This window comes from Poecilia mexicana, unplaced genomic scaffold (genome assembly GCF_051168715.1).
Source record: "Poecilia mexicana isolate PSO_F unplaced genomic scaffold, ASM5116871v1 scaffold_21, whole genome shotgun sequence".
Classification (NCBI taxonomy): Eukaryota; Metazoa; Chordata; class Actinopteri; order Cyprinodontiformes; family Poeciliidae; genus Poecilia; species Poecilia mexicana.
Window position 1 is genome coordinate 3945320 of NW_028263390.1, and position 18533 is coordinate 3963852.

Genomic DNA, 18533 nt, shown 5'->3' on the forward strand with positions numbered 1-18533 from the left:
ATTCAGCCACTAAATGCAGGGAAAAAAAAATTCATAGCAACATGTGTTCATGCTAAAGTGTGTGTGTGTGTGTGTGTGTGTGTGTGTGTGTGTGTGTGTGTGTGTGTGTGTGTGTGTGTGTGTGTGTGTGTTTATGGAGCTCTCTGGGATGACTGAAGCCACTGGTGAGCATGGCCTTTTCTGTCTGCACCTGCCACTGCCTTGAATTCCTCGAGGTGAAATACGGGCGTGCACGAATTCCAAGCAGACAGTCAGGATTTGAGGGCTGCAGCCGATGGTTGCAAGCTGTCATTCTGTGTGACATCTTCATCTGTGTGATTTCTTACCTCTCCGTCTTGGATTTAAACTGAAAACCGTGGTTTCACGCGCAAATTTGAAGCTTTAAAGCAAACTACTCCATGTTTGGTATGTTGCAACCACAAAAGTCAACAGATTTTTGAGAGTTTTTAAATGATAGAACAACAGAAAATAGTGCATGCTAGAGAAAATTAAATACATTTTATGATGATGTGCACAAAGGTTTTACAAAAAAAATAGCAATGTTTTCTTTCCTATTTTTCAAACTTAGAGATTTTATCCAACTGAAGGTGCTTTTTCTTTGGTTATGAATATAGGTGTATATCTCTGCTGAGGTCTTTTTGTGTTGACTCTGGTGAGCTAAGATTTGATGGGGGTTGTTTGTTTCATTTTTGATTTAACTTTTTTCTTTTACTGAAAGCAACAAAAAAAGGATTGAAACTGGTGCATTATATTGACATTTTTAATGCACTATTTTGTCAGTATTACATTACTAAGTGTAACAGGTGTATAGATACAATAAGAACTATATTTTGCATATATTTAGGTTAAGTGGACCAGACTTCATTTCTTTGAGGTTTGAATGTGATTAAAATAGGGAAAGCTCAAGGAGTCGGAATACATTTGAAAGGCATTCTGCAAACTGTGACTGGGTAAATCCTGTGTGAGGGAAGTGATGTCACTAAAAGGCAACATGTAGATAAGACCTCCAGATGAAATCACCGGTCTGCATAAGGAACTGTCTAAAAAGTAGAAGGTGGGTGAAGAAGATGTGTGGAGGTGGAGGCATTGGGGCTTTTGTGTTGCCTTCTGTCACATCCTGTTCATTTCTACAGCTCATTTGTTCATGAACAAACAAGGTCACTATTAAATAAACTTACACCAAAGAGCTGTATTATATAATAGCACCCCACACTCTCAAAAACAAAGGATGTTGATCCATGCTGCATTTAGAACCATTTTTACTTCTCTATAACTTCCCCTTTTCACAGCCCAAACCATTTCAAAGTTCAATGAGTCATTGACTTATCATTACACAAACACATCTGTAAACCAAGAACTAGACACAAGTCTAGGCAAAGGCAACATTTCATCTCCGAAAGACAATCTAGTTACTGATGAGTTATTCATGTGTGAGTAATAAATCTTTATCATACCTAAATTTGCCAGCCCACGTAAAAATATAAACACTTCAGACTCAAATTTGGTAAGATCACTAGGTCTTCTAAGGACACCACAGATCGGCTGAAAGATCTGTGGTTTCGCCCCCTCTTTCAGGTGGTGAAACTTGAAGGAGTTAAATATTTTAGGTTCACTGGAACTCGATCATAAAGAGATAATTCCCACTGTATTTCACCAACACCACAAAGAAGGTGGCAGTTAATAATTTTGTAGAAATGACTTCAGGAAGCTTTGCCACAGCAAAAGTGAACCAACAGGTGTGGAAGACAAAACCGCAGCGAGATGCGGACATAGAAGAGTCTGACTCGATTAACGTACGCAGGAACTTCATCTTTCTGTTAATTTATGACCTAATTTTATGGAGTGAAAAAACTGAACACTTAAGCACATCATTGCAACACCAGGACAGATTCAGGTGAACGCATACGGTCACACACCGCATCCTGCAGTATCTGCATAAATGGACAAGGACACCACAGTCATTGTCAGACTGGTTCAGCCTGGGATGTTCTCATCAGAACTTCTTGTTCCTTGTGTCAATCAGTCATTTGCTGATGTAGACTCCCTTCAATATTTCGCTAAAATCAAACCATGTGTGGTCATGAAAACTCAGAAGCTCTAAAGTACAACTAAGAAATATTTAATCACTATTAACCTATTCACCAATGATACAGCATGGGTTTTCATTGAGAGAAACATATTTGTCCAAGCAGAACTGCCTTAAGTTTCTAAAGATATATCCAAATTGATACACACAGCCATGGTCTTTAGTTTAACTAAAGTTCTGTTTGATTTAGACTAAAGCGAGCAAAATCATTCTGATTTAATGACTCATTCACTCATATTTTGCTGATAACATATTGCAGGGAGTTAACTGTAAACTGAGAACCAGAGAAAAAGTTGTTCTATTGCTTTCTAGATGAAATGCTTTCCTTTTTATGTTGTAACATTTAATAGCTAGTTTTTCTTTACAATGCTGACCAAGATAGAACGCATTATGATCAAATGATATTTTGACGGTCCTCACATTTACTAGTGATCACATGATCAAGCCATTTGATGAGCAGCGCTGAAAGGAGAACTTGTCTATCAGTCTGAAAGAGATGAGTAAGTTCCCTTATCTCAGACTAATGGCAACTAAGTTGGATAAAAAGATATAAAAAGCCCTTGTGCACAACAGCTCAAGAATGTGCAGGGCTTATATAGACCCCAGAAAATCGTATTTTTTAAAGCAAAGGGAGGAAATTTGTACTTCCTTTGACAGACCCAACAAAACTATCCATTATCTTGTTGGAATGAAGATGTCGTCACACGTATCCCTGGTTAACCTTGTGCTTCTCCTCCTACGGTGCAGAGAGGATGGGAGGAGGAGACCTGCAGGATGTCTGTAAATCTCCTCCCTATCCTTCACAGAGGCCTTCCACTTGCCCCTGGAGTCTCAAGACATGCACATAAATACACACACAACGCCTTTCTCAGATGGAGTCGTCTCATTTCAGCTGACTTTTACAACATGTGAGTTAGGCAATAAAACCTTGCCTTGTGAAAAGAAGCATTTGAAACAGGTAAGAAAGTAGAACTTCATAGACCTTTTTAAATTGAACTTAAGAAAAACAGCAACAAAATGACTGGTGAAGGAAATTAGACAATGTTCAGGGGAGAAATAGAGTCGTTTCTACTAAATGAACAGGCAATGCTAAGAACTTTTGGCTGTTTGATCAGCCTACAAGTGTGGATGCTGTTACTGAGAGAAGACTCAAAGTTGGCAATTCATAGCATTTTCATTTGTTGTGTTTCCCTTAGAAATGTGCGCAAAACTTTTTCAATATTCTGCTAATGTTGGAAAAACACAATTTCCCAATTGCGGTGCTTCCATTAAATAAGAAATTTAATTAAACTCACATCTTTTTCAGATGTTGGAGCAACAAGCTCCTTGTATTTGGAAGTGGGTACATATGTGACATTTTTGGGAATTTGTAGTCGGCGATTTTACAGAACAGCTGTGGATTCAACACTTTCAAATGATAAACTCAACTTTTGATGAACTGTGCGATGCACTGAGACCTCTGGTGGCACCAGCTATGTGTTGCTGCTGTAAGCAAATGATGCAAAAAAAAAAAAAATTAAAAAGTGCTTCCACTGCAGTTTTACTAAATACACAAATTTCTATATGGCTAAAAAAACACGTCATCCTAGTGCAAAACATTTTAGTGAGAAAAAAAAAATTAGCTGTGTTTCCATTAAGTGTAGTTATTCTCGTGATTCCAATTTGAGCAATTATATGGTCAATGGAAACACAGCAAAAGAGAGGCTTTAAAATGATAGAAAAAGAACAGACTCTTCCCAATCATTATTATTTCCATGGTCTTTATGTTTATTATGATCTGAGATAAATGTGATTCCATTATGACAGTAATATATGCTGAAAGCTCACAAGGCGACAAGCTCAGTGGCCATCTCATATGATGTGAAAGACGCTCTCCTTATTGAATGTGGTGTGATGTGACCCCTGCTCCTAATATGATGAATTAATGACCGTTCACAGAAATAAGAAGAGAGAAAACATTTCAATGCTGTTCCAATATCTTCTTGCATCACAGAAATCTAATCTGATTTTTCTTTTCATAACAGAACAGCTCATATATGCCAAATGGCTTTATTTAACAAACGGTCCCTCAAATAACTGTCAAATAATTGCAACATGGGTGTGTTCTTGATTTGATGCAGCTTAGTAACATCATAGTAACCAGAACAAAAACAATGTATTCAATATTCAAACACATTCAACTTAAGAAAACTGATGTCTTCTGAAAAGGCGCCACAAGGGAGTAAGACATGTTTCTTTTTTTTTATTATTATTATTTAGCTTTTTGAGAAGGCATTAAGTTAAACTAAAACCCATGGTTGCCATAAACAACAGGGGCTGTTGTGGGAGGCATCGGGGAACAGGACATAAACATTTACCTCCAGGAGAGCAGAGTCTGAAAGGGAGAGGTTAAATACTCAACGTGACCCTGGATGCCTGAGTGTCAGGGAGCGCCATGGCAACTCCAGCAGGGTCAACAGTGCAGGTAGAAGCAGGTTGCCTTAACTTCAGGTGCCCTGAGGCGCCACATAATTTGTTTTATACTTGGTCTCTGGTTACAAAGCTCTGGCTCTGGACCGTTGTTACTATCTGCGTGCGCGACACAGCTGTAGCTACGGCAGACGGTTGCATTCTTTACTCCAGGTTAACACTTGCACTGCATCCTTCGGGCATTTATCTGCAGTAAATGAGTAATTGTCTTCCAATAGCTGATTCTCATTGACCAATAATAAGGTGCTAAATACCAACCTTTGGTATTTAGTCATTTGGCTTAAGAGCTGCTCGGCTAAAACAGAGAGGTGAAACTGGGATTTCATCCATTTCTCCACTACTCTGGCTAAAATCTCTAAACCTGCTGGTACATTAATAACACTGTCTACAGAAAATGCCTGTAATAGATAGTCCACAATTGAGACAAACTTGATCCTAATGTATAAAACAGATATCTGGAATCAAAGGAGGGGGTCAGGGGAAGAGTGGTGATTAAACTTTTTTCATAAATTTGGGTTATGCCACAAGCCTTTTATCGCTCTCAAAATAGAAACATTAGGAAACCAAGCATAGGATAATCTTGTTAAATGGATTACCGTTTTGTGAGGCGGGGACCGGGGCATAAAAATCCCCCACCAGGTCTGAAACGTAACACAGATTAATCCCTATAGAGCTAATATTTCAATTTATCACTCTCGGGGTGTAAGAGAGAAACAGGAGAGCTGTGATCACAGACGTAATCCATGGACTAATCTGGCAGATCACAGCTCTGAGGCAGGTCAGGCTGATATCTGACGCCATGTACTATGACCGTTCACTCCCAAAATGACCAGAAGTGTAATAAAAGTATACAGTGTTGGTTTACGTGTGTGTAAGATATGTTTCACCTCTACAAAGCTCTTTAAGGATATAAATGAAGGGGTGGAGAGCTGAAGTAAAACAGAGATATGGTGTTAAGGTGAAAGAAAGGCCAATGTAGACAGAGTCTTGTAAAAGTATTCATATCCCTGAAATTGTTCCACATTTTGTCACTCCATAGTCTTCATGGCATTTTATTTGGATTTTATGTGGGAGCACAACATCCATTCGTCATGGAAACTCATTGGAGCTGCAGTGGGTCAAGATCAGGTCATGACCAATCTTGTTCTTTTGGTAACTACCCATCGCTCATTACCAAAGATAATGGTGGGAACGTAGATTGACCAGTAAATAGAGTTTTGGCTGAGATCTCTCTTCACCATGACAAACCAGTAAAGCCCGCATCACTGCAGCTCCAATTTGTTTATCAATCTCCTGCTCCGTTTTTTCCTCTTACGTGAACAAGACCCTGACATACCTAAATCCTCCACTTGAGGCAGAACCGCGTCCCTGACCAAAGGAATACGCTCTACTATTTTTCAGCTGAAGATCATGGTCTCTGATTTAGAAGTGCTGATTTCCACCCTGGCTGCTTCATACAAATTTCTAGAGATGTACGATATAATCGGCACTAACATTGGTATCGGTTGATATTAGTAATTTCTTGACATATTGGTCCAATAAATAAAACAGGGCTGATGGAAACAACCAATATTTTGCTTCAGGAGGGGAATGGGTTGGTCATGTGGTGCTTGTTTGGTCATAAACAAGCACCACATGACCAACGATGCACATGATAGCGATGCACCAAAGGATTGTGGGGAATTTAGCTGAAGCACAGAAGCAGTATGGTTGTTGTTTTTTCAAGGTTTTGAAAGGACAGTAAAATATATGTAATGTTGGTAAATATCAGTTTTTGGTCATAACATAACCGCAATATTATGTGACTAGAAAATCAATGTGATTTTTAGTCACATAAATTCATTTTAAAGCACAATCAAGTAATTATGTACCCTTCAGTTATTATAAAAATGTCATATACGTCAAATATGACAAAAGAATTTTGACTTTGTAATTTAATGTCTTGAAATTGGGCCTCTGTCTCTTTAAGAAACTCCTGCTCTTTATGAAAGTGTCTTCAGGAAGTCATCAGAACATGGGTCCTCTATTAACCCTTTAACAACATTTTTACCAGCGTTGCACTGAGAAGTCAATCATACACCACCGGATGTTTGCTAATTGCTGCTGGCTAGTCTGGAGGAGTTGACATGAAGTAAAGCTCCAAAAAGTCAATTTTACATAATACTCCCACTTTAATATCAGCTACTGATATCAGACCAAATTTTCATTTCAGTTAATTTTTTAAAAGAGTGCATCTTTTTGTTCAACTTTACAATTATTCCATTACTTCACTTTGGCATCTCATGTCAAACCCCAATAAAATACAATGAAGTTTATAGTTATGTGGAAAAACGTCAACATTCCAAGTAGTCTGAATACCTACGCACCTCCTCATCTGACACACACCCAGAAAATAGTTCTCTATAGGTCATGGTGTAGTTTTAAAATAGACCCAGGCTGGGTCATTAAAGCTTCATCTGGTAAATGAGAAAAAGGTTCAGATTCAAGACAGAATCATTCAATCGTACATCTGCTCTCCATTCTGACGTAGTAGTAAACAAAGATTGAGTGAGTGTTAATAGAGTTGAAGAAAATGTGAAGGTAGTAAAGTAGAGAGTGGAAAAACCCCCCACAGAGGTCAATAGGCGCATCTGAATGGAAGCAACACTAACCAGTGTTGCTTCCGTCTGCCCACCCAGGCTTTAACGTGAGCACACCAGCTACTGGGGCATGTGCCCGCAGTGGCTACACAAACCTCATCTTTCAGCACCACCCACAATGCCACTCTCTTTAATGAAACGTATGGTTTGGGGTGTGGGGGACGTTCTCAGGAAAGTCAGTGTCCCCCCGCAAGAATGAAAAGCAGCTGACATGAGGAAACACTCAAACAGTTCAGGAATTATACAAATGATCAGGAAAGGCTTTAAAGAGGGTTAAAATGGGATGATAGGAAGGCTGTGGTTCAGACAGCAAATCGAAAGAACCGATGCACTAAAAAAAAGGGATCAGAAGAGCAGAGGTTTACCAAAAAATGTGCCCAGAATTCCACCTCAGACAGAAAAGACATAGTTACCACATGTTTACACACTGCTCATGTGGGAGTTTGCACTCTGCTTCCATTTAGCTATCAAGAATGAGCAAACTGTTTGTTGTTTCTCTTTGCATCTTAACATTTTGAACACACAAGCTTGATATCACTCAAAAAAAACTCCTTCATGATCGCTGCAGTCAAATAAGCCAAAAATGATTACATGTGAACCGCTCATGATGTTTAAGAAAGGCTGAGTTCAAGGTGAGGAAATCATAATCTTCAGATCATTTTCATGAGCTGAACTGGAGCAGTTAGCTGTGGCAAAGCATGATAGGGTTCTGTTTGTGTTCTCCATTGCTTCGAATGATTGGTTCCTAATGATTGGAACAACTTCCTAATGTAATTCCTGACTGAAAGGATGCGTGTGTGTGATAGGTTATAAAGGAACATTGACATCCAGAGGAGTTTAAGTGCCAAGACTCCCCAGGCCTGTCTTTTATATGCTTAGTTGGTCATTATTGTTGCTACAACACCTTTGTCGTGTCGTGTCTACTATTTCTAATCCAGTTTTTTAAATGTCAACCCAGATCCAGAAAGTTCCCTTTGAATATGCTGCGTACAATTCTAAAGTGATCAGGGCTTCAAAACGCAATCTGGACAGATGGATGAATGGATAATGGATAAAATAAAGAATGAATGATATGTTGACATTGGCATTGGTTAATGTTCATTATTTTTTAACATATTGGTGTGGGTCCAATAAGTAAAACTGTGCCAACCAAAGTCAATTCCTATCCTGTTGCCATTTATGGTTCTATATTAATTATGGTGATGCTATCAGGACTTGTAGGATGTTTAACTGAAGCAGAGCAGTTGCAGTGGCGTGGTTGTTTTTTCCTCACTATGTCCAAATGTATCTAATATACATATATGAAATAATAGGTAAAGTCTTTTTTTATTTTTCAAACATTATTTTTGCAAGAAATATATAAAAATTTTCCCCAATACTTCTTTAGACCTTGGATAGACACATCAGCCATCTCCAGGCTGCATAAGCAGCATTCATTCAAGACAGACAGACAGACAGAGCACCAACCTGATCCCAGGAGCACGGATCTGGCTCTGCAGGTGCTCTTGCCAGCATTGGTGATGCAGAGACATCGGGGAGGCTTGGTGATGAGGAAGATGGTGAGAGTATGTGCAGGTGGAGAGGCAGCAGGGGCAGGAGGAGGTGCTACCTGGCTGTGGACTGGAGCAGGGCCCAGGGCTGGCGGCAGGGCTCTGGACAAGCGGGCAGTCCGGATGTCCGCAGGGGCAGCACTGGGTGGAGTGAAAGTGGCAGTGGGGGCAGCAGAGAGCAGAAGGCGCCGTTGGTGACAGGGTGGGGGCCAGGTGGAGTCTGTTTGGCTTCTGGGAGTCTGTGACGGCAGAAGACGGAGACGCAGCCGGTGATGGTAGGAGATTCCTCAAAGAGCCGTTGAGCTTGACCAGCCCACCGTTCTGGACGGGCCTGCAGGCTCTCTGGACGTGGGCTCCCTGCTGCAGCTTCAGGGCTCCGTTCCTGACCGCCATGTCTCCGTCTCTGTCAGGTGGCAGGAGGTCGCAGCTGCAAGCAGCAGAGAGGGGGTCCAGGTGGCTGCGGTCTTCTGTACTGGTACCTAAAGGAGCATTTCCACTGGCGCCGAAAGGATGGTGTCCACCGTTGATAAGCAACAGCGGGTCTCCACCGGAGTCAGTCAGGGCCATGATCTTTTCCCCGCAGGTCTGGGACCAACACCGTCACTCTTCTGAGAAGGCAGGGAACACATTTATGCCACAAACTTCAATTTAAAAAATAAATGAATAAGTTGAACCATGGCAAACAATGGACATGTATCAGGGTTTCTTCTAGGATTTGTTAAAACACTAATGGTGGTCTGTGAGACAAGAACGCTACTGATAACTAGCATAATCAGGGAGCCTTATATCTCAGACATGAGATGGCCAAACTATATATTGCATTTGTTGTTCAAATGCAACATATGTAAACATTAGGGTCGTCTTGGCAGGCTTGAACTAAAAATGCATTCTACTTGACCTTCTTAAGTACTTTCACCTTTTCTCTCCCTCTACTTTGTACTGTCATCTCTAGTATTTCTTCATTCCTGAAGAAAAACTAGGAGGAGGAGTCTGTCTATCCAGCAAATAGACAGACAGGAGCTGGAGGTGTTGGGTTTTAAACTAAAGTAAATTTAAACGTTTCATCATATTTGAAATTAATTTCAAACTCTTATTATGTTTAGTGTAAGTGTGCAAATATAGGCTAATAAATAAATAAAACTTAACTCTGGAGGTGTGAATTTTACTGTTCTGTGGTGGTATGTTACGATCAATTACATGTAGGGGAAACCCTGTGTGTAATATATACATACATATATAGTATTTGTGTGCTTGTTAATCTCTTGGCAAAAAGCACTATCTGGAATAACAAAAAATAATAAAATAATAATAATAATAAAAATAAAAAAAATAATATATATATATATATATATATATATATATATAGTTTTGTTTTGTTTGTTTTTTTCCATGGGGAAAAAAATCCTTGGAAAAAATAAAGTTTTAATGAATTACAATTCACTTTGAAACCAATACTGAGCCATGTAGAACACCGCCACTTAGTCTTAAACTGTGATCTGGTTGTTGATTTTTGCATGCCTGATTTAAGTCTGCCATCTAAAACCAACTTCAAAAGTAATTTGTAATGCAACTGGAGTTTTTCCCCACATTTTAAGAAGCAGTGGAAGAGCATTTAAACAAAACAAACACCCCCACAGAGTTTTATTGTAACCATCAACAAGTAGATAATGTCTAACAAGCTATGTAGTTATCAGACAGTGTTTTGAAAATTTTGAGACCACACTGATCAAGCTGCTGTGATGTGACATTTAATGTGCCTTACAACTTTGCTTCGTTACATTTAGCTTAGCCAGCCGGGTCTTATTGAGCAGAAATATGGCCGTTGTCTCTGTGACTTTCCATTTGTTGAGTCTTTGCTCTGTTGATTGGTGGTGACTTGGCATTTGGACTTGATTTGCTCTACAAATTGCCAAGACTAGAGCACATCTGGTCTCACCACAGCTGACTGGATGACGAATAACCATTATGGTTTATAAATTACCACATATACATTGTACTGTCAGTCATGCTGGGCCCAAATATGTTGAATTTGAGGAAACTACACTGAACCGATGCATTTTACAGCATTTTATACCACTGCTGCCAGAGGGCATTTGTCCTAGTTATAACTAAAATAGCCCAAAGAACAACAATGCTCATTCTATGACTTATGTTTTCATTCATTTAGAATGTAAATTTCTATAGTTTTTTTTTGTTTTTTTTTACAAGAGGGTTACAAACAGATACAAAAATAAAAAACTAATTCAATTTGTGAAGCTGTTTAGACTAATAATAGGAGAAAGCAGCTGTGATGGCTTGTGTGATCAAAAGCACACCTGATTTCAATTCCACAGAGAATTAAGTTCAGCATTTTTATTACATCATGGCGTGATTTGAGAAGCTCTTCAGAAACAGGGGAACACTTATCTGTCACGCCATCATCTAATAAAGCTTCTAACTGGAAGCTGATGACGTGGAAAAGACTTCAGTTGATGCAGATGTTTCACTGAAAGTACCATCCTGATGTGTCCATTGAGAGTCAAATATGACTTATGTTGTCATGATCGTATCTCTGTCAAAAAACAGAATTTATGTTTTGTTTTTTGTAAATATTTTAGAGCATTTTTAAAGGAATTCAAATACTTTTTCTTAACATGCTTGCACATTTAACTGTTCAATATATGTGCACACACTGGCTTTTGTTTCTCCCAGAACCCTAAACTCCAGAAATTATTATTTTTTGCGATAAAATATTTGCGCTTGCATTTGAGCGGCAAACGATACGTCACATAGCGTCCGCCATTCCCGTCCGACACGCGACGCATGCGAGCTATGAGCTCTGTGATACCTCAATGTGAGCGAGTGGCGAAATACGAGAACGGGAGTCCGGTGGGGTCAGAGGTGGGCTTGGAGGGCGAGGTTTTGAAAAAGAGGCGGAGACGGGGAATAACTTGGGAGACCAGAGAGCTACAAATACACCGAGGGAAACCCAGACGAAGTCATTCGCTTTGGTTCTGTTGATGTCAAAAGCTTGGACCAATCTTAAAAGCTAGCCTGAAGCACAAGCATTGAATTTCCACTGAATTCATAAGATGCTTAAAGTATAAAAAGAGTATGTATATTTTAAAAACAGTGCAACAAAGTCTGCTTTCTCGGCCTCAGATCTTTGTAAATGCCATGAGGCATTAACAGGCAGGTGAGACATCTTGGACTGACTCTGGATAGAATCAGTCTTGTGTCTAAAAACTAAAGAGCTGAGTCAAACCAGAACAAAAACAACTCCAGGTTGGGCTTCAAAAATGGCATGTGAGGATTTTTTAAAATTGCATTATGAAAGAGATTTGTTGTCTTCACTAAGAGTCTAGAAATATTACAAGCTGACGAAAAATTTGTGACTGGTCAGCAACTAAAAATCCCATCTACTTCCCACGCAGCGGTTGCAACATATAAAAGCACTGATGACTTGTACTGCAAACACTCTTCGGTGTGGAAGTTTATATTGCAGGAAGAAGACGAGAGGTTAGAAGTATTTGAGTTCTAGTATTTTATAACACTATAAACATTTTGTGAATACTATAACATAAAGAATATTTGAAAATATATATTGAATGTCATAATTTTTTTAGCTCTTACAGATAATGAACATGTACAAAAATCTATAAAATGGATCACCAGGAATAGACCATAAAACATCAGATTTCCAGATTTATTGTGCTAAGATGCATGAAAATATAATTTACTAGCATGTTTTTACAATTTAAAAAAAGGATAAAATGAACCACATAAACCAATCCCAAAATGGGGTTGGGTAACATGGGGGCAATTGATCCTTGATCAGATTTTATAATAATAATAATAGCAATAATCTTTCTATAATGACAATAAAGATTATTATTATTGAAATATACTACTATATCAAAGTATTGATTGCCCCCAGGTTTTCCAAAAACCAGCCATTTCTTGAATAAAAACATACAGTCAGAGGAATTATTTCACTACTTTAAACAAGCCCAAAACACCAATTTGTAACATGATTCCTGGTGCAAGTTGGTTTGGAACAACGAAGGTGATAAAGTGTTCCTTCTGCTGTCTTTCATGTCAATTTCATGATTACCGGGTGTGAGAGAGATGCTGAGATGTAGGGCAGCAGCATAAAGGCAAAGCAAAGCATCCTGCTTCCCTTTAATTAAAACTAATAGGCAGCAATTACCAGGTATCAGTCAAGAGACTGTTAATAACAACATTGCTCCTCACAATAATAACATCAACAGGAGGCACTTGCCCCCCTCCTACCCCCATGCACAGCCGCTGTGCATGGCTTTCAGATACAGCTTTCTCTGACAGCTTTCTGTTTGTCAGGAGTGGTTTTTAGTCATATATGATCCCCTCAGGGCCCTTACTCACAGCTGGGTTGTTAAAACATATCAAGTGGAGCGGCTGGCTCAAGGCTACGAGCTGAGTCTCAGAATTAAACAGCCGGTTTTATGAATTTAACAATGGCAAATGTTTAAAGCGATTAGCTGATTACAAATCAATGAACATGTTCGGATTTGGCTTAGATTTTTGTCCAGTTACTGTTATTTTTATTTTAGATAACATGCTCAAAATCCACATAAGTCAATAATAGGAGTGTCTGTATGGTCGAATGTGTTAAGTTTGCGCAAAGTAAGTCAAACTAAATTTACAGTAAGGTTGGATTATTTTCCGATGGATAAGATCAGATATCAAGGGCAATTTCAGTAACTCGTGAGAGCTAAAGGAAATCTGGCAATATGGTGTGAAAAGAGAATATAGTGAGACGTTTAGCTATTTTTTATACTTCCAGTGACGCTCAATGAAGGAGACTCATGAAACCATAAGGGACCAAACTGAGCACATTTTTGGTTCAGTCCTCCTCTGGAGGAAATACAGAAGTCTGCAGAAACAGAATGCAAAGAGTAATGAGTGAACAGGGTTTCTCGTATCCTACCCCTACCGTGTTTTCGTGCCTCCCGGGGCGTTGCGCTGCTTATCTCCTGTACGCTCCTAGCAGGCGTCGCTTCGCAAACACCAGAAATAAAAACAAGAAGAAGACGAAGAAGAAGGGGAAAAAAGACGCCCGGTTGATTTAAAATGTCCGCGAGCGCAGTTAAACAAACAACACAACCCGACACGGCAGCAACAAGTCCCGAGCAGAGAGGGGCTGTTTCTCATTGAAGTGTGTCCTGCCAGAATGACAAACAGCCACACACACTCAGGCCCCGGCTCTGTGCTCTGCTTCTCCCCTCCGTGCGGTGGGACGGAGGGGAGAAGAGGAGAAGGCGGAGGCTGGGACTGCTCCCAGCAGCACTGATAGGACGGTCGCGCCGTCTGTTTTAACCCGCTCACTGCCACGGCGGCGGCACGAGTCGACACACAAAACGCACGCGCGCCTCGTCACACACATTCAAGACAACTTGGAATGGTTACTAGGAGACCAGCCGTAGCGTCGCCGAAAAATACCGGAAGACAAGCAACTCCATTGGAATACATGGATTACTCGTCATACAGCTAATGAGGAATAGATTAATAATTAAAATGCTAACATTTAAGTAAATATCTTTTTTTTAAAAATGAAATTACGCCCAAACGGCTTGCAGAAGTCTGGCCAAAGATTTATTACAACTTAACTTTTCCCAACTCGCTTTTACACCTTTACATTACTTTACGCCAAAAATTAGGCATATTTAGCCAACACTGATAAGCATGAAAAACGTTGCAAAAACCTTGTCTTGGATTCAAGAACTCCCAGTTACTGACACTATCTTTACTAAATAAGATACACATGCACACACTAGAGGACCCTAATGTCCAGAGGCGGTCCTAGTCTGTTTGGGCGGGTGGGAGCTACATTTCTTTAACATAGCGGCATGATGCCATTAGTTGAAAATTCAGATTATTGCTAAACTGTAATTTTTCTGCTATGACAGCGAACTGAACACCATCTCTGGTAATAAGGAAGCAGAACTAGTCTCGTCAGCCTATTTAGCACCTTTGAATGTTGTTTCTGCTATTACAGTTGACCTATGTAAATACATCATTAAATATTTACCACTGTTCTCTCACTATTTTGTTAATGAAAAACAAAAAATACATGTTGTGTTGTTCACATTAATATTAATATATACTAAAATTACTACATTATCAGAACTGAAAGAAGTCATGAAATTCATTTATAGTCAATCAATTGACATTTGCAAAACCAGCCAATCCCAAGGGCCACTTATTTCCTGCGTCTGATTGACTGTTTCCCAAAGAGCAAAACTAAGGGAAACTGTAGATGTTAACTCCCATGGTAGGGCATACTAAGATGGTTTCTAACGCATATTTGGTATGTGAACTATACCTTATAACTATTCAGTTATAAATGTTTTTAGAGAGGGTGTTAAGTAGTCATGGATTTTAGCTATTCGTTGAATTCTGGGTGTCCACTGTGTTACAAAAAGTATACTAACTACATTTGAGGCGCATTTAAGACTAAGGGGCATTAGTGATTACATTGCAAAATATTAAGTAGCAAGAAAAACATCAGTTATATATAGTACTTTTAAAAGACAAATAATGGCTTTCATTAACCTTTCTTGAAGAGACAGTTAACAGTCTTTAATTATCTGACACTCAACCACATAACTCTTTGAAAGGGACGCACCCAGGCTTGACACATCAGCTTACTGTAATTACAGATGACTGACTGGATATGTTGGCTTCTTCTCAGTTGGCTTCTTCTCAGCATAGACAGCTGTCTACCGCTGTCTATGCGGTAGACAGCTACTTTAATGCTGTCTACCGCATATCTTCAGGAGGAAGAGGAAAGATCATCAGAGTTGACTGGAAGATGGATGAAGCTAAATGGACGACGATCCAGGATGAAAACCTGCTTATTCCCAAACCCTAATGGACCCTAATGGACTAGCTGCTGCAACTGCAGTAAGACGTGGCTCAACAAAGTAAAGACTCAAGGAGGATGAAATCAAACGTATGTCACATTTGTCCAGCGAAATATTTCAGGGCGAGAAGCGGGGTACATCCTGGACAGGTCGCCAGTAACGTGATGAAAAACTCAAAAAAGTAAGTTGGTTTTACATAATGCTGCCCCTTTAATGTTGATAACCATGTATCATTTTACTTCACACTGGTCCACTACTATGTATCTTATCACATAGAATCACAGAATTGTAATATTCACAGTTCATCAAAGGCTTTTGATACCAAAAGGAAAAAAAAACAGCAAGAAAAAAACAGTTGAGCCGAAGTTTAAAAATGCATTCAGGTTGTGCTCAGCAGGAGAGTTGGGTTTATCTTAGGGAATGCTGGGAAGACGGAGGGCAGTACCTGGCTTTAATTTTAGCTGTCTGCCACGATTAGGACACAGTTCATATAGCAAGTGTAATCATCTGCAGTAGTGAGGCGCTTGTTCACATCTGGCCCCGAGGCCAGTTAAAGCCTAAGCCACGCAGCGCTTTGTAGTTGACTGGAATAATAATAACCTGGTAGTAATAGGTTGTACAGGGTTCAGCGTGTTGGACTGCGCCTCCATTTCATCTGACGGCAGATAAAACACAAACGCATTTAAGCTGCAACGCCAGCGTCCGGCTATTTATCCTCTACATTTAAACACGACATTAAAAAAAACGTACCACAGAAGCTCAGCTTCAGTGGAGCAGGGCCGAGGTCTACCCACATGGAACTAAAGGAGGGACTACATCAAAGGACGCGCACTGTACCAGGAAGGATGGAGGCCCTGGTGAAAGCAGAACGGCCCACGAAAAGATTGCACACAACTCATCAAAGTGACAGGTTTAGCGGACAGAAAAAAAGGGGAAAAAAAGAGTAAAAGACGAGGGTTTAAGGGAGGGAGAGAGGGCAGAGGAGGATGGAATGCCTCTGAACTGTTTAAGGCTTTGGCAGGCGATGTCAGAAATAATCTAACGTCTTTCCAATTTTGCTTTCAGATCATCTCATCCTCGCTCTGCCTCCCAATAACAATCAATTCCCTTTCACTGTCGGTCTTTGAACTGAAGAAAGCAGAGCAGACGTGCGCCCCCCAAAACTGAAAACTTGTTGTTTTCAATGAGGAAAGAGGAGAAGAGAAAAGGCTGTAAAACCTCAAACAGCTGCGAGAAGAAAGAAAAACGGGAGAGGAATAATAATAATAATAACAATAAAAACATTTTTAAACCCTCTGGAAGGCTTTGTTCTGTTAGCTTAGACATGATCTGACTTGTGTGATTTGCAAAAACATGAGCAAAGAGCTAATAGAGCATTAAGATTGTGCCTTAATGCGCACAGACATATATGAAGAAGGAGGCGGGTAATCCTAGAATTGCAGCTACCCCTACGTGCAATAATATCTGGTTATTATAAGATTGAAAATAATGGAAGTAATATTGAAAAGGTTAAAGGGTTGCATTGATAAAAAAAGAAGGTGTTTAAGTGAGGGGGGAAAAAAAGGCCAAGCACGAATGTCTCACTTCGCACTGGCTTCTGAGTGTCTGAGTTTCTGAAACCCAATCTCACCGACACCTCGGCTGTGAGGATGGATATCTCTCACCTGATTAGCGCTGTGGCCCCTGACCATGTCCGGAAGGAGCCAAAGAGCCCGAGGAGTGACTGAAAGCTGAGTGGGAGCTGATGCCTGCTAAACTCCCGCAACCAGCCACGACACTAGGCTCTGCTTCATTTAATCCTCTCCTCTTTCCTATATGCTGCCAAGGTTAACGTTTCACTGCATATAGGATGCAGAGGGGAAGCCCTAATTTAGCACCACAACCATCTGGCTCAAACATCTGTACATGGTTCTGGGTTAGCTGACAGGTGATCTTCCTGGGAAGCTTGAATTTTCTTTGGAAAGTGTCCAAATGACGCCCGGCGCTCCGGTTCAACATGCATGTGAGTAAAGTCTGCCTCTCTAGATAAAGATGTTCTTTGAAGGTTATCTGTGATGGCCTTTAAAGTGGCTACATGCAGGTGTTTTAGTTTAAAGTCTTATCTCGGTTTGTACCTTTAGAGTCGCGCTGGAGTCCAGTCTGACCTCAGTCCGACATCTGATTTCCTCTCAGCTTTCATCATTCTTCTGATAAAATACATACTTTAATTATTTGTTACGATCAAATAAGAAGACACAAAGTTAATATCTTAAAGTGGCAGTATTATGTATTTTCAAGGGACACAGTGCCATTTTAGAGCACAATCAAGTAACTATGTTATATCAAATATAACTTAAAGCAAATTTGACTTTGAAATTTAACTCCCTGAAATTGAGCCTCTGTCTCTTTAAAAACTCCTGCTGTTTCTGAAACTCTGCTTTCAAGAAGGCATCACAATATGACAGTAACACGGCATCTGTGAGGCTTGGAAGCTTGGAAACTGTAGCTCCAAGGAGCTGCTTTGTCCTTGAAGGTGGGGCTAGGTCCACCCAGGTGTTTTGCACAGCTGAGTGGTTGCCATGGAGATTAAATGATTTCTCAAACAAGCATGAATAAATCCAGGTAGGTTTTTGATGAGGGAATAACATCATAACATGACGTAAAGCTCAAAAAAGTTGATTTTACATAATACTGCCCCTTTAAGAACAAGTTATTTAGATTTTACCTCCATGTGAAACTCTCAGTTCGGTCATTTTGGCTTTAAATTCACTGCTACTGATGGCGTGCCTCTGAAATAAAAGAATAAAACAGATTAGAACTTATAAGACAGAAATATGTAGAGATGTAACCCCAGTGTAGACCATGTATGCATGAGGATAAGTTCAAGTTGGAGCTGTGAACATGACCTCTTGATATAAAATGATTT

The 18533-nt window shown here is 39.9% G+C and overlaps 1 protein-coding gene across 2 annotated transcripts in view; it reads right to left on the minus strand.

The window, feature by feature from the left end:
- The window catches only part of disp1 (dispatched homolog 1 (Drosophila)), an 86413-nt gene that overhangs the window by 18448 nt on the left and 49432 nt on the right, over window positions 1-18533 (minus strand). Inside the window, exons 4-6 of one of the 2 annotated variants that reach the window (XM_014973747.2) lie at window positions 18333-18396; window positions 17743-17814; window positions 8662-9352 (exon numbers count right to left, since the gene is read on the minus strand). In XM_014973747.2, coding sequence (XP_014829233.2) covers window positions 8662-9311 — 650 coding nt within the window. In that variant the 5' untranslated portion in view covers window positions 9312-9352; window positions 17743-17814; window positions 18333-18396. Of the gene's footprint in view, window positions 1-8661; window positions 9353-13698; window positions 14006-17742; window positions 17815-18332; window positions 18397-18533 lie in introns of those variants that run through there. The other variant, XM_014973763.2, reaches the window with a different exon arrangement.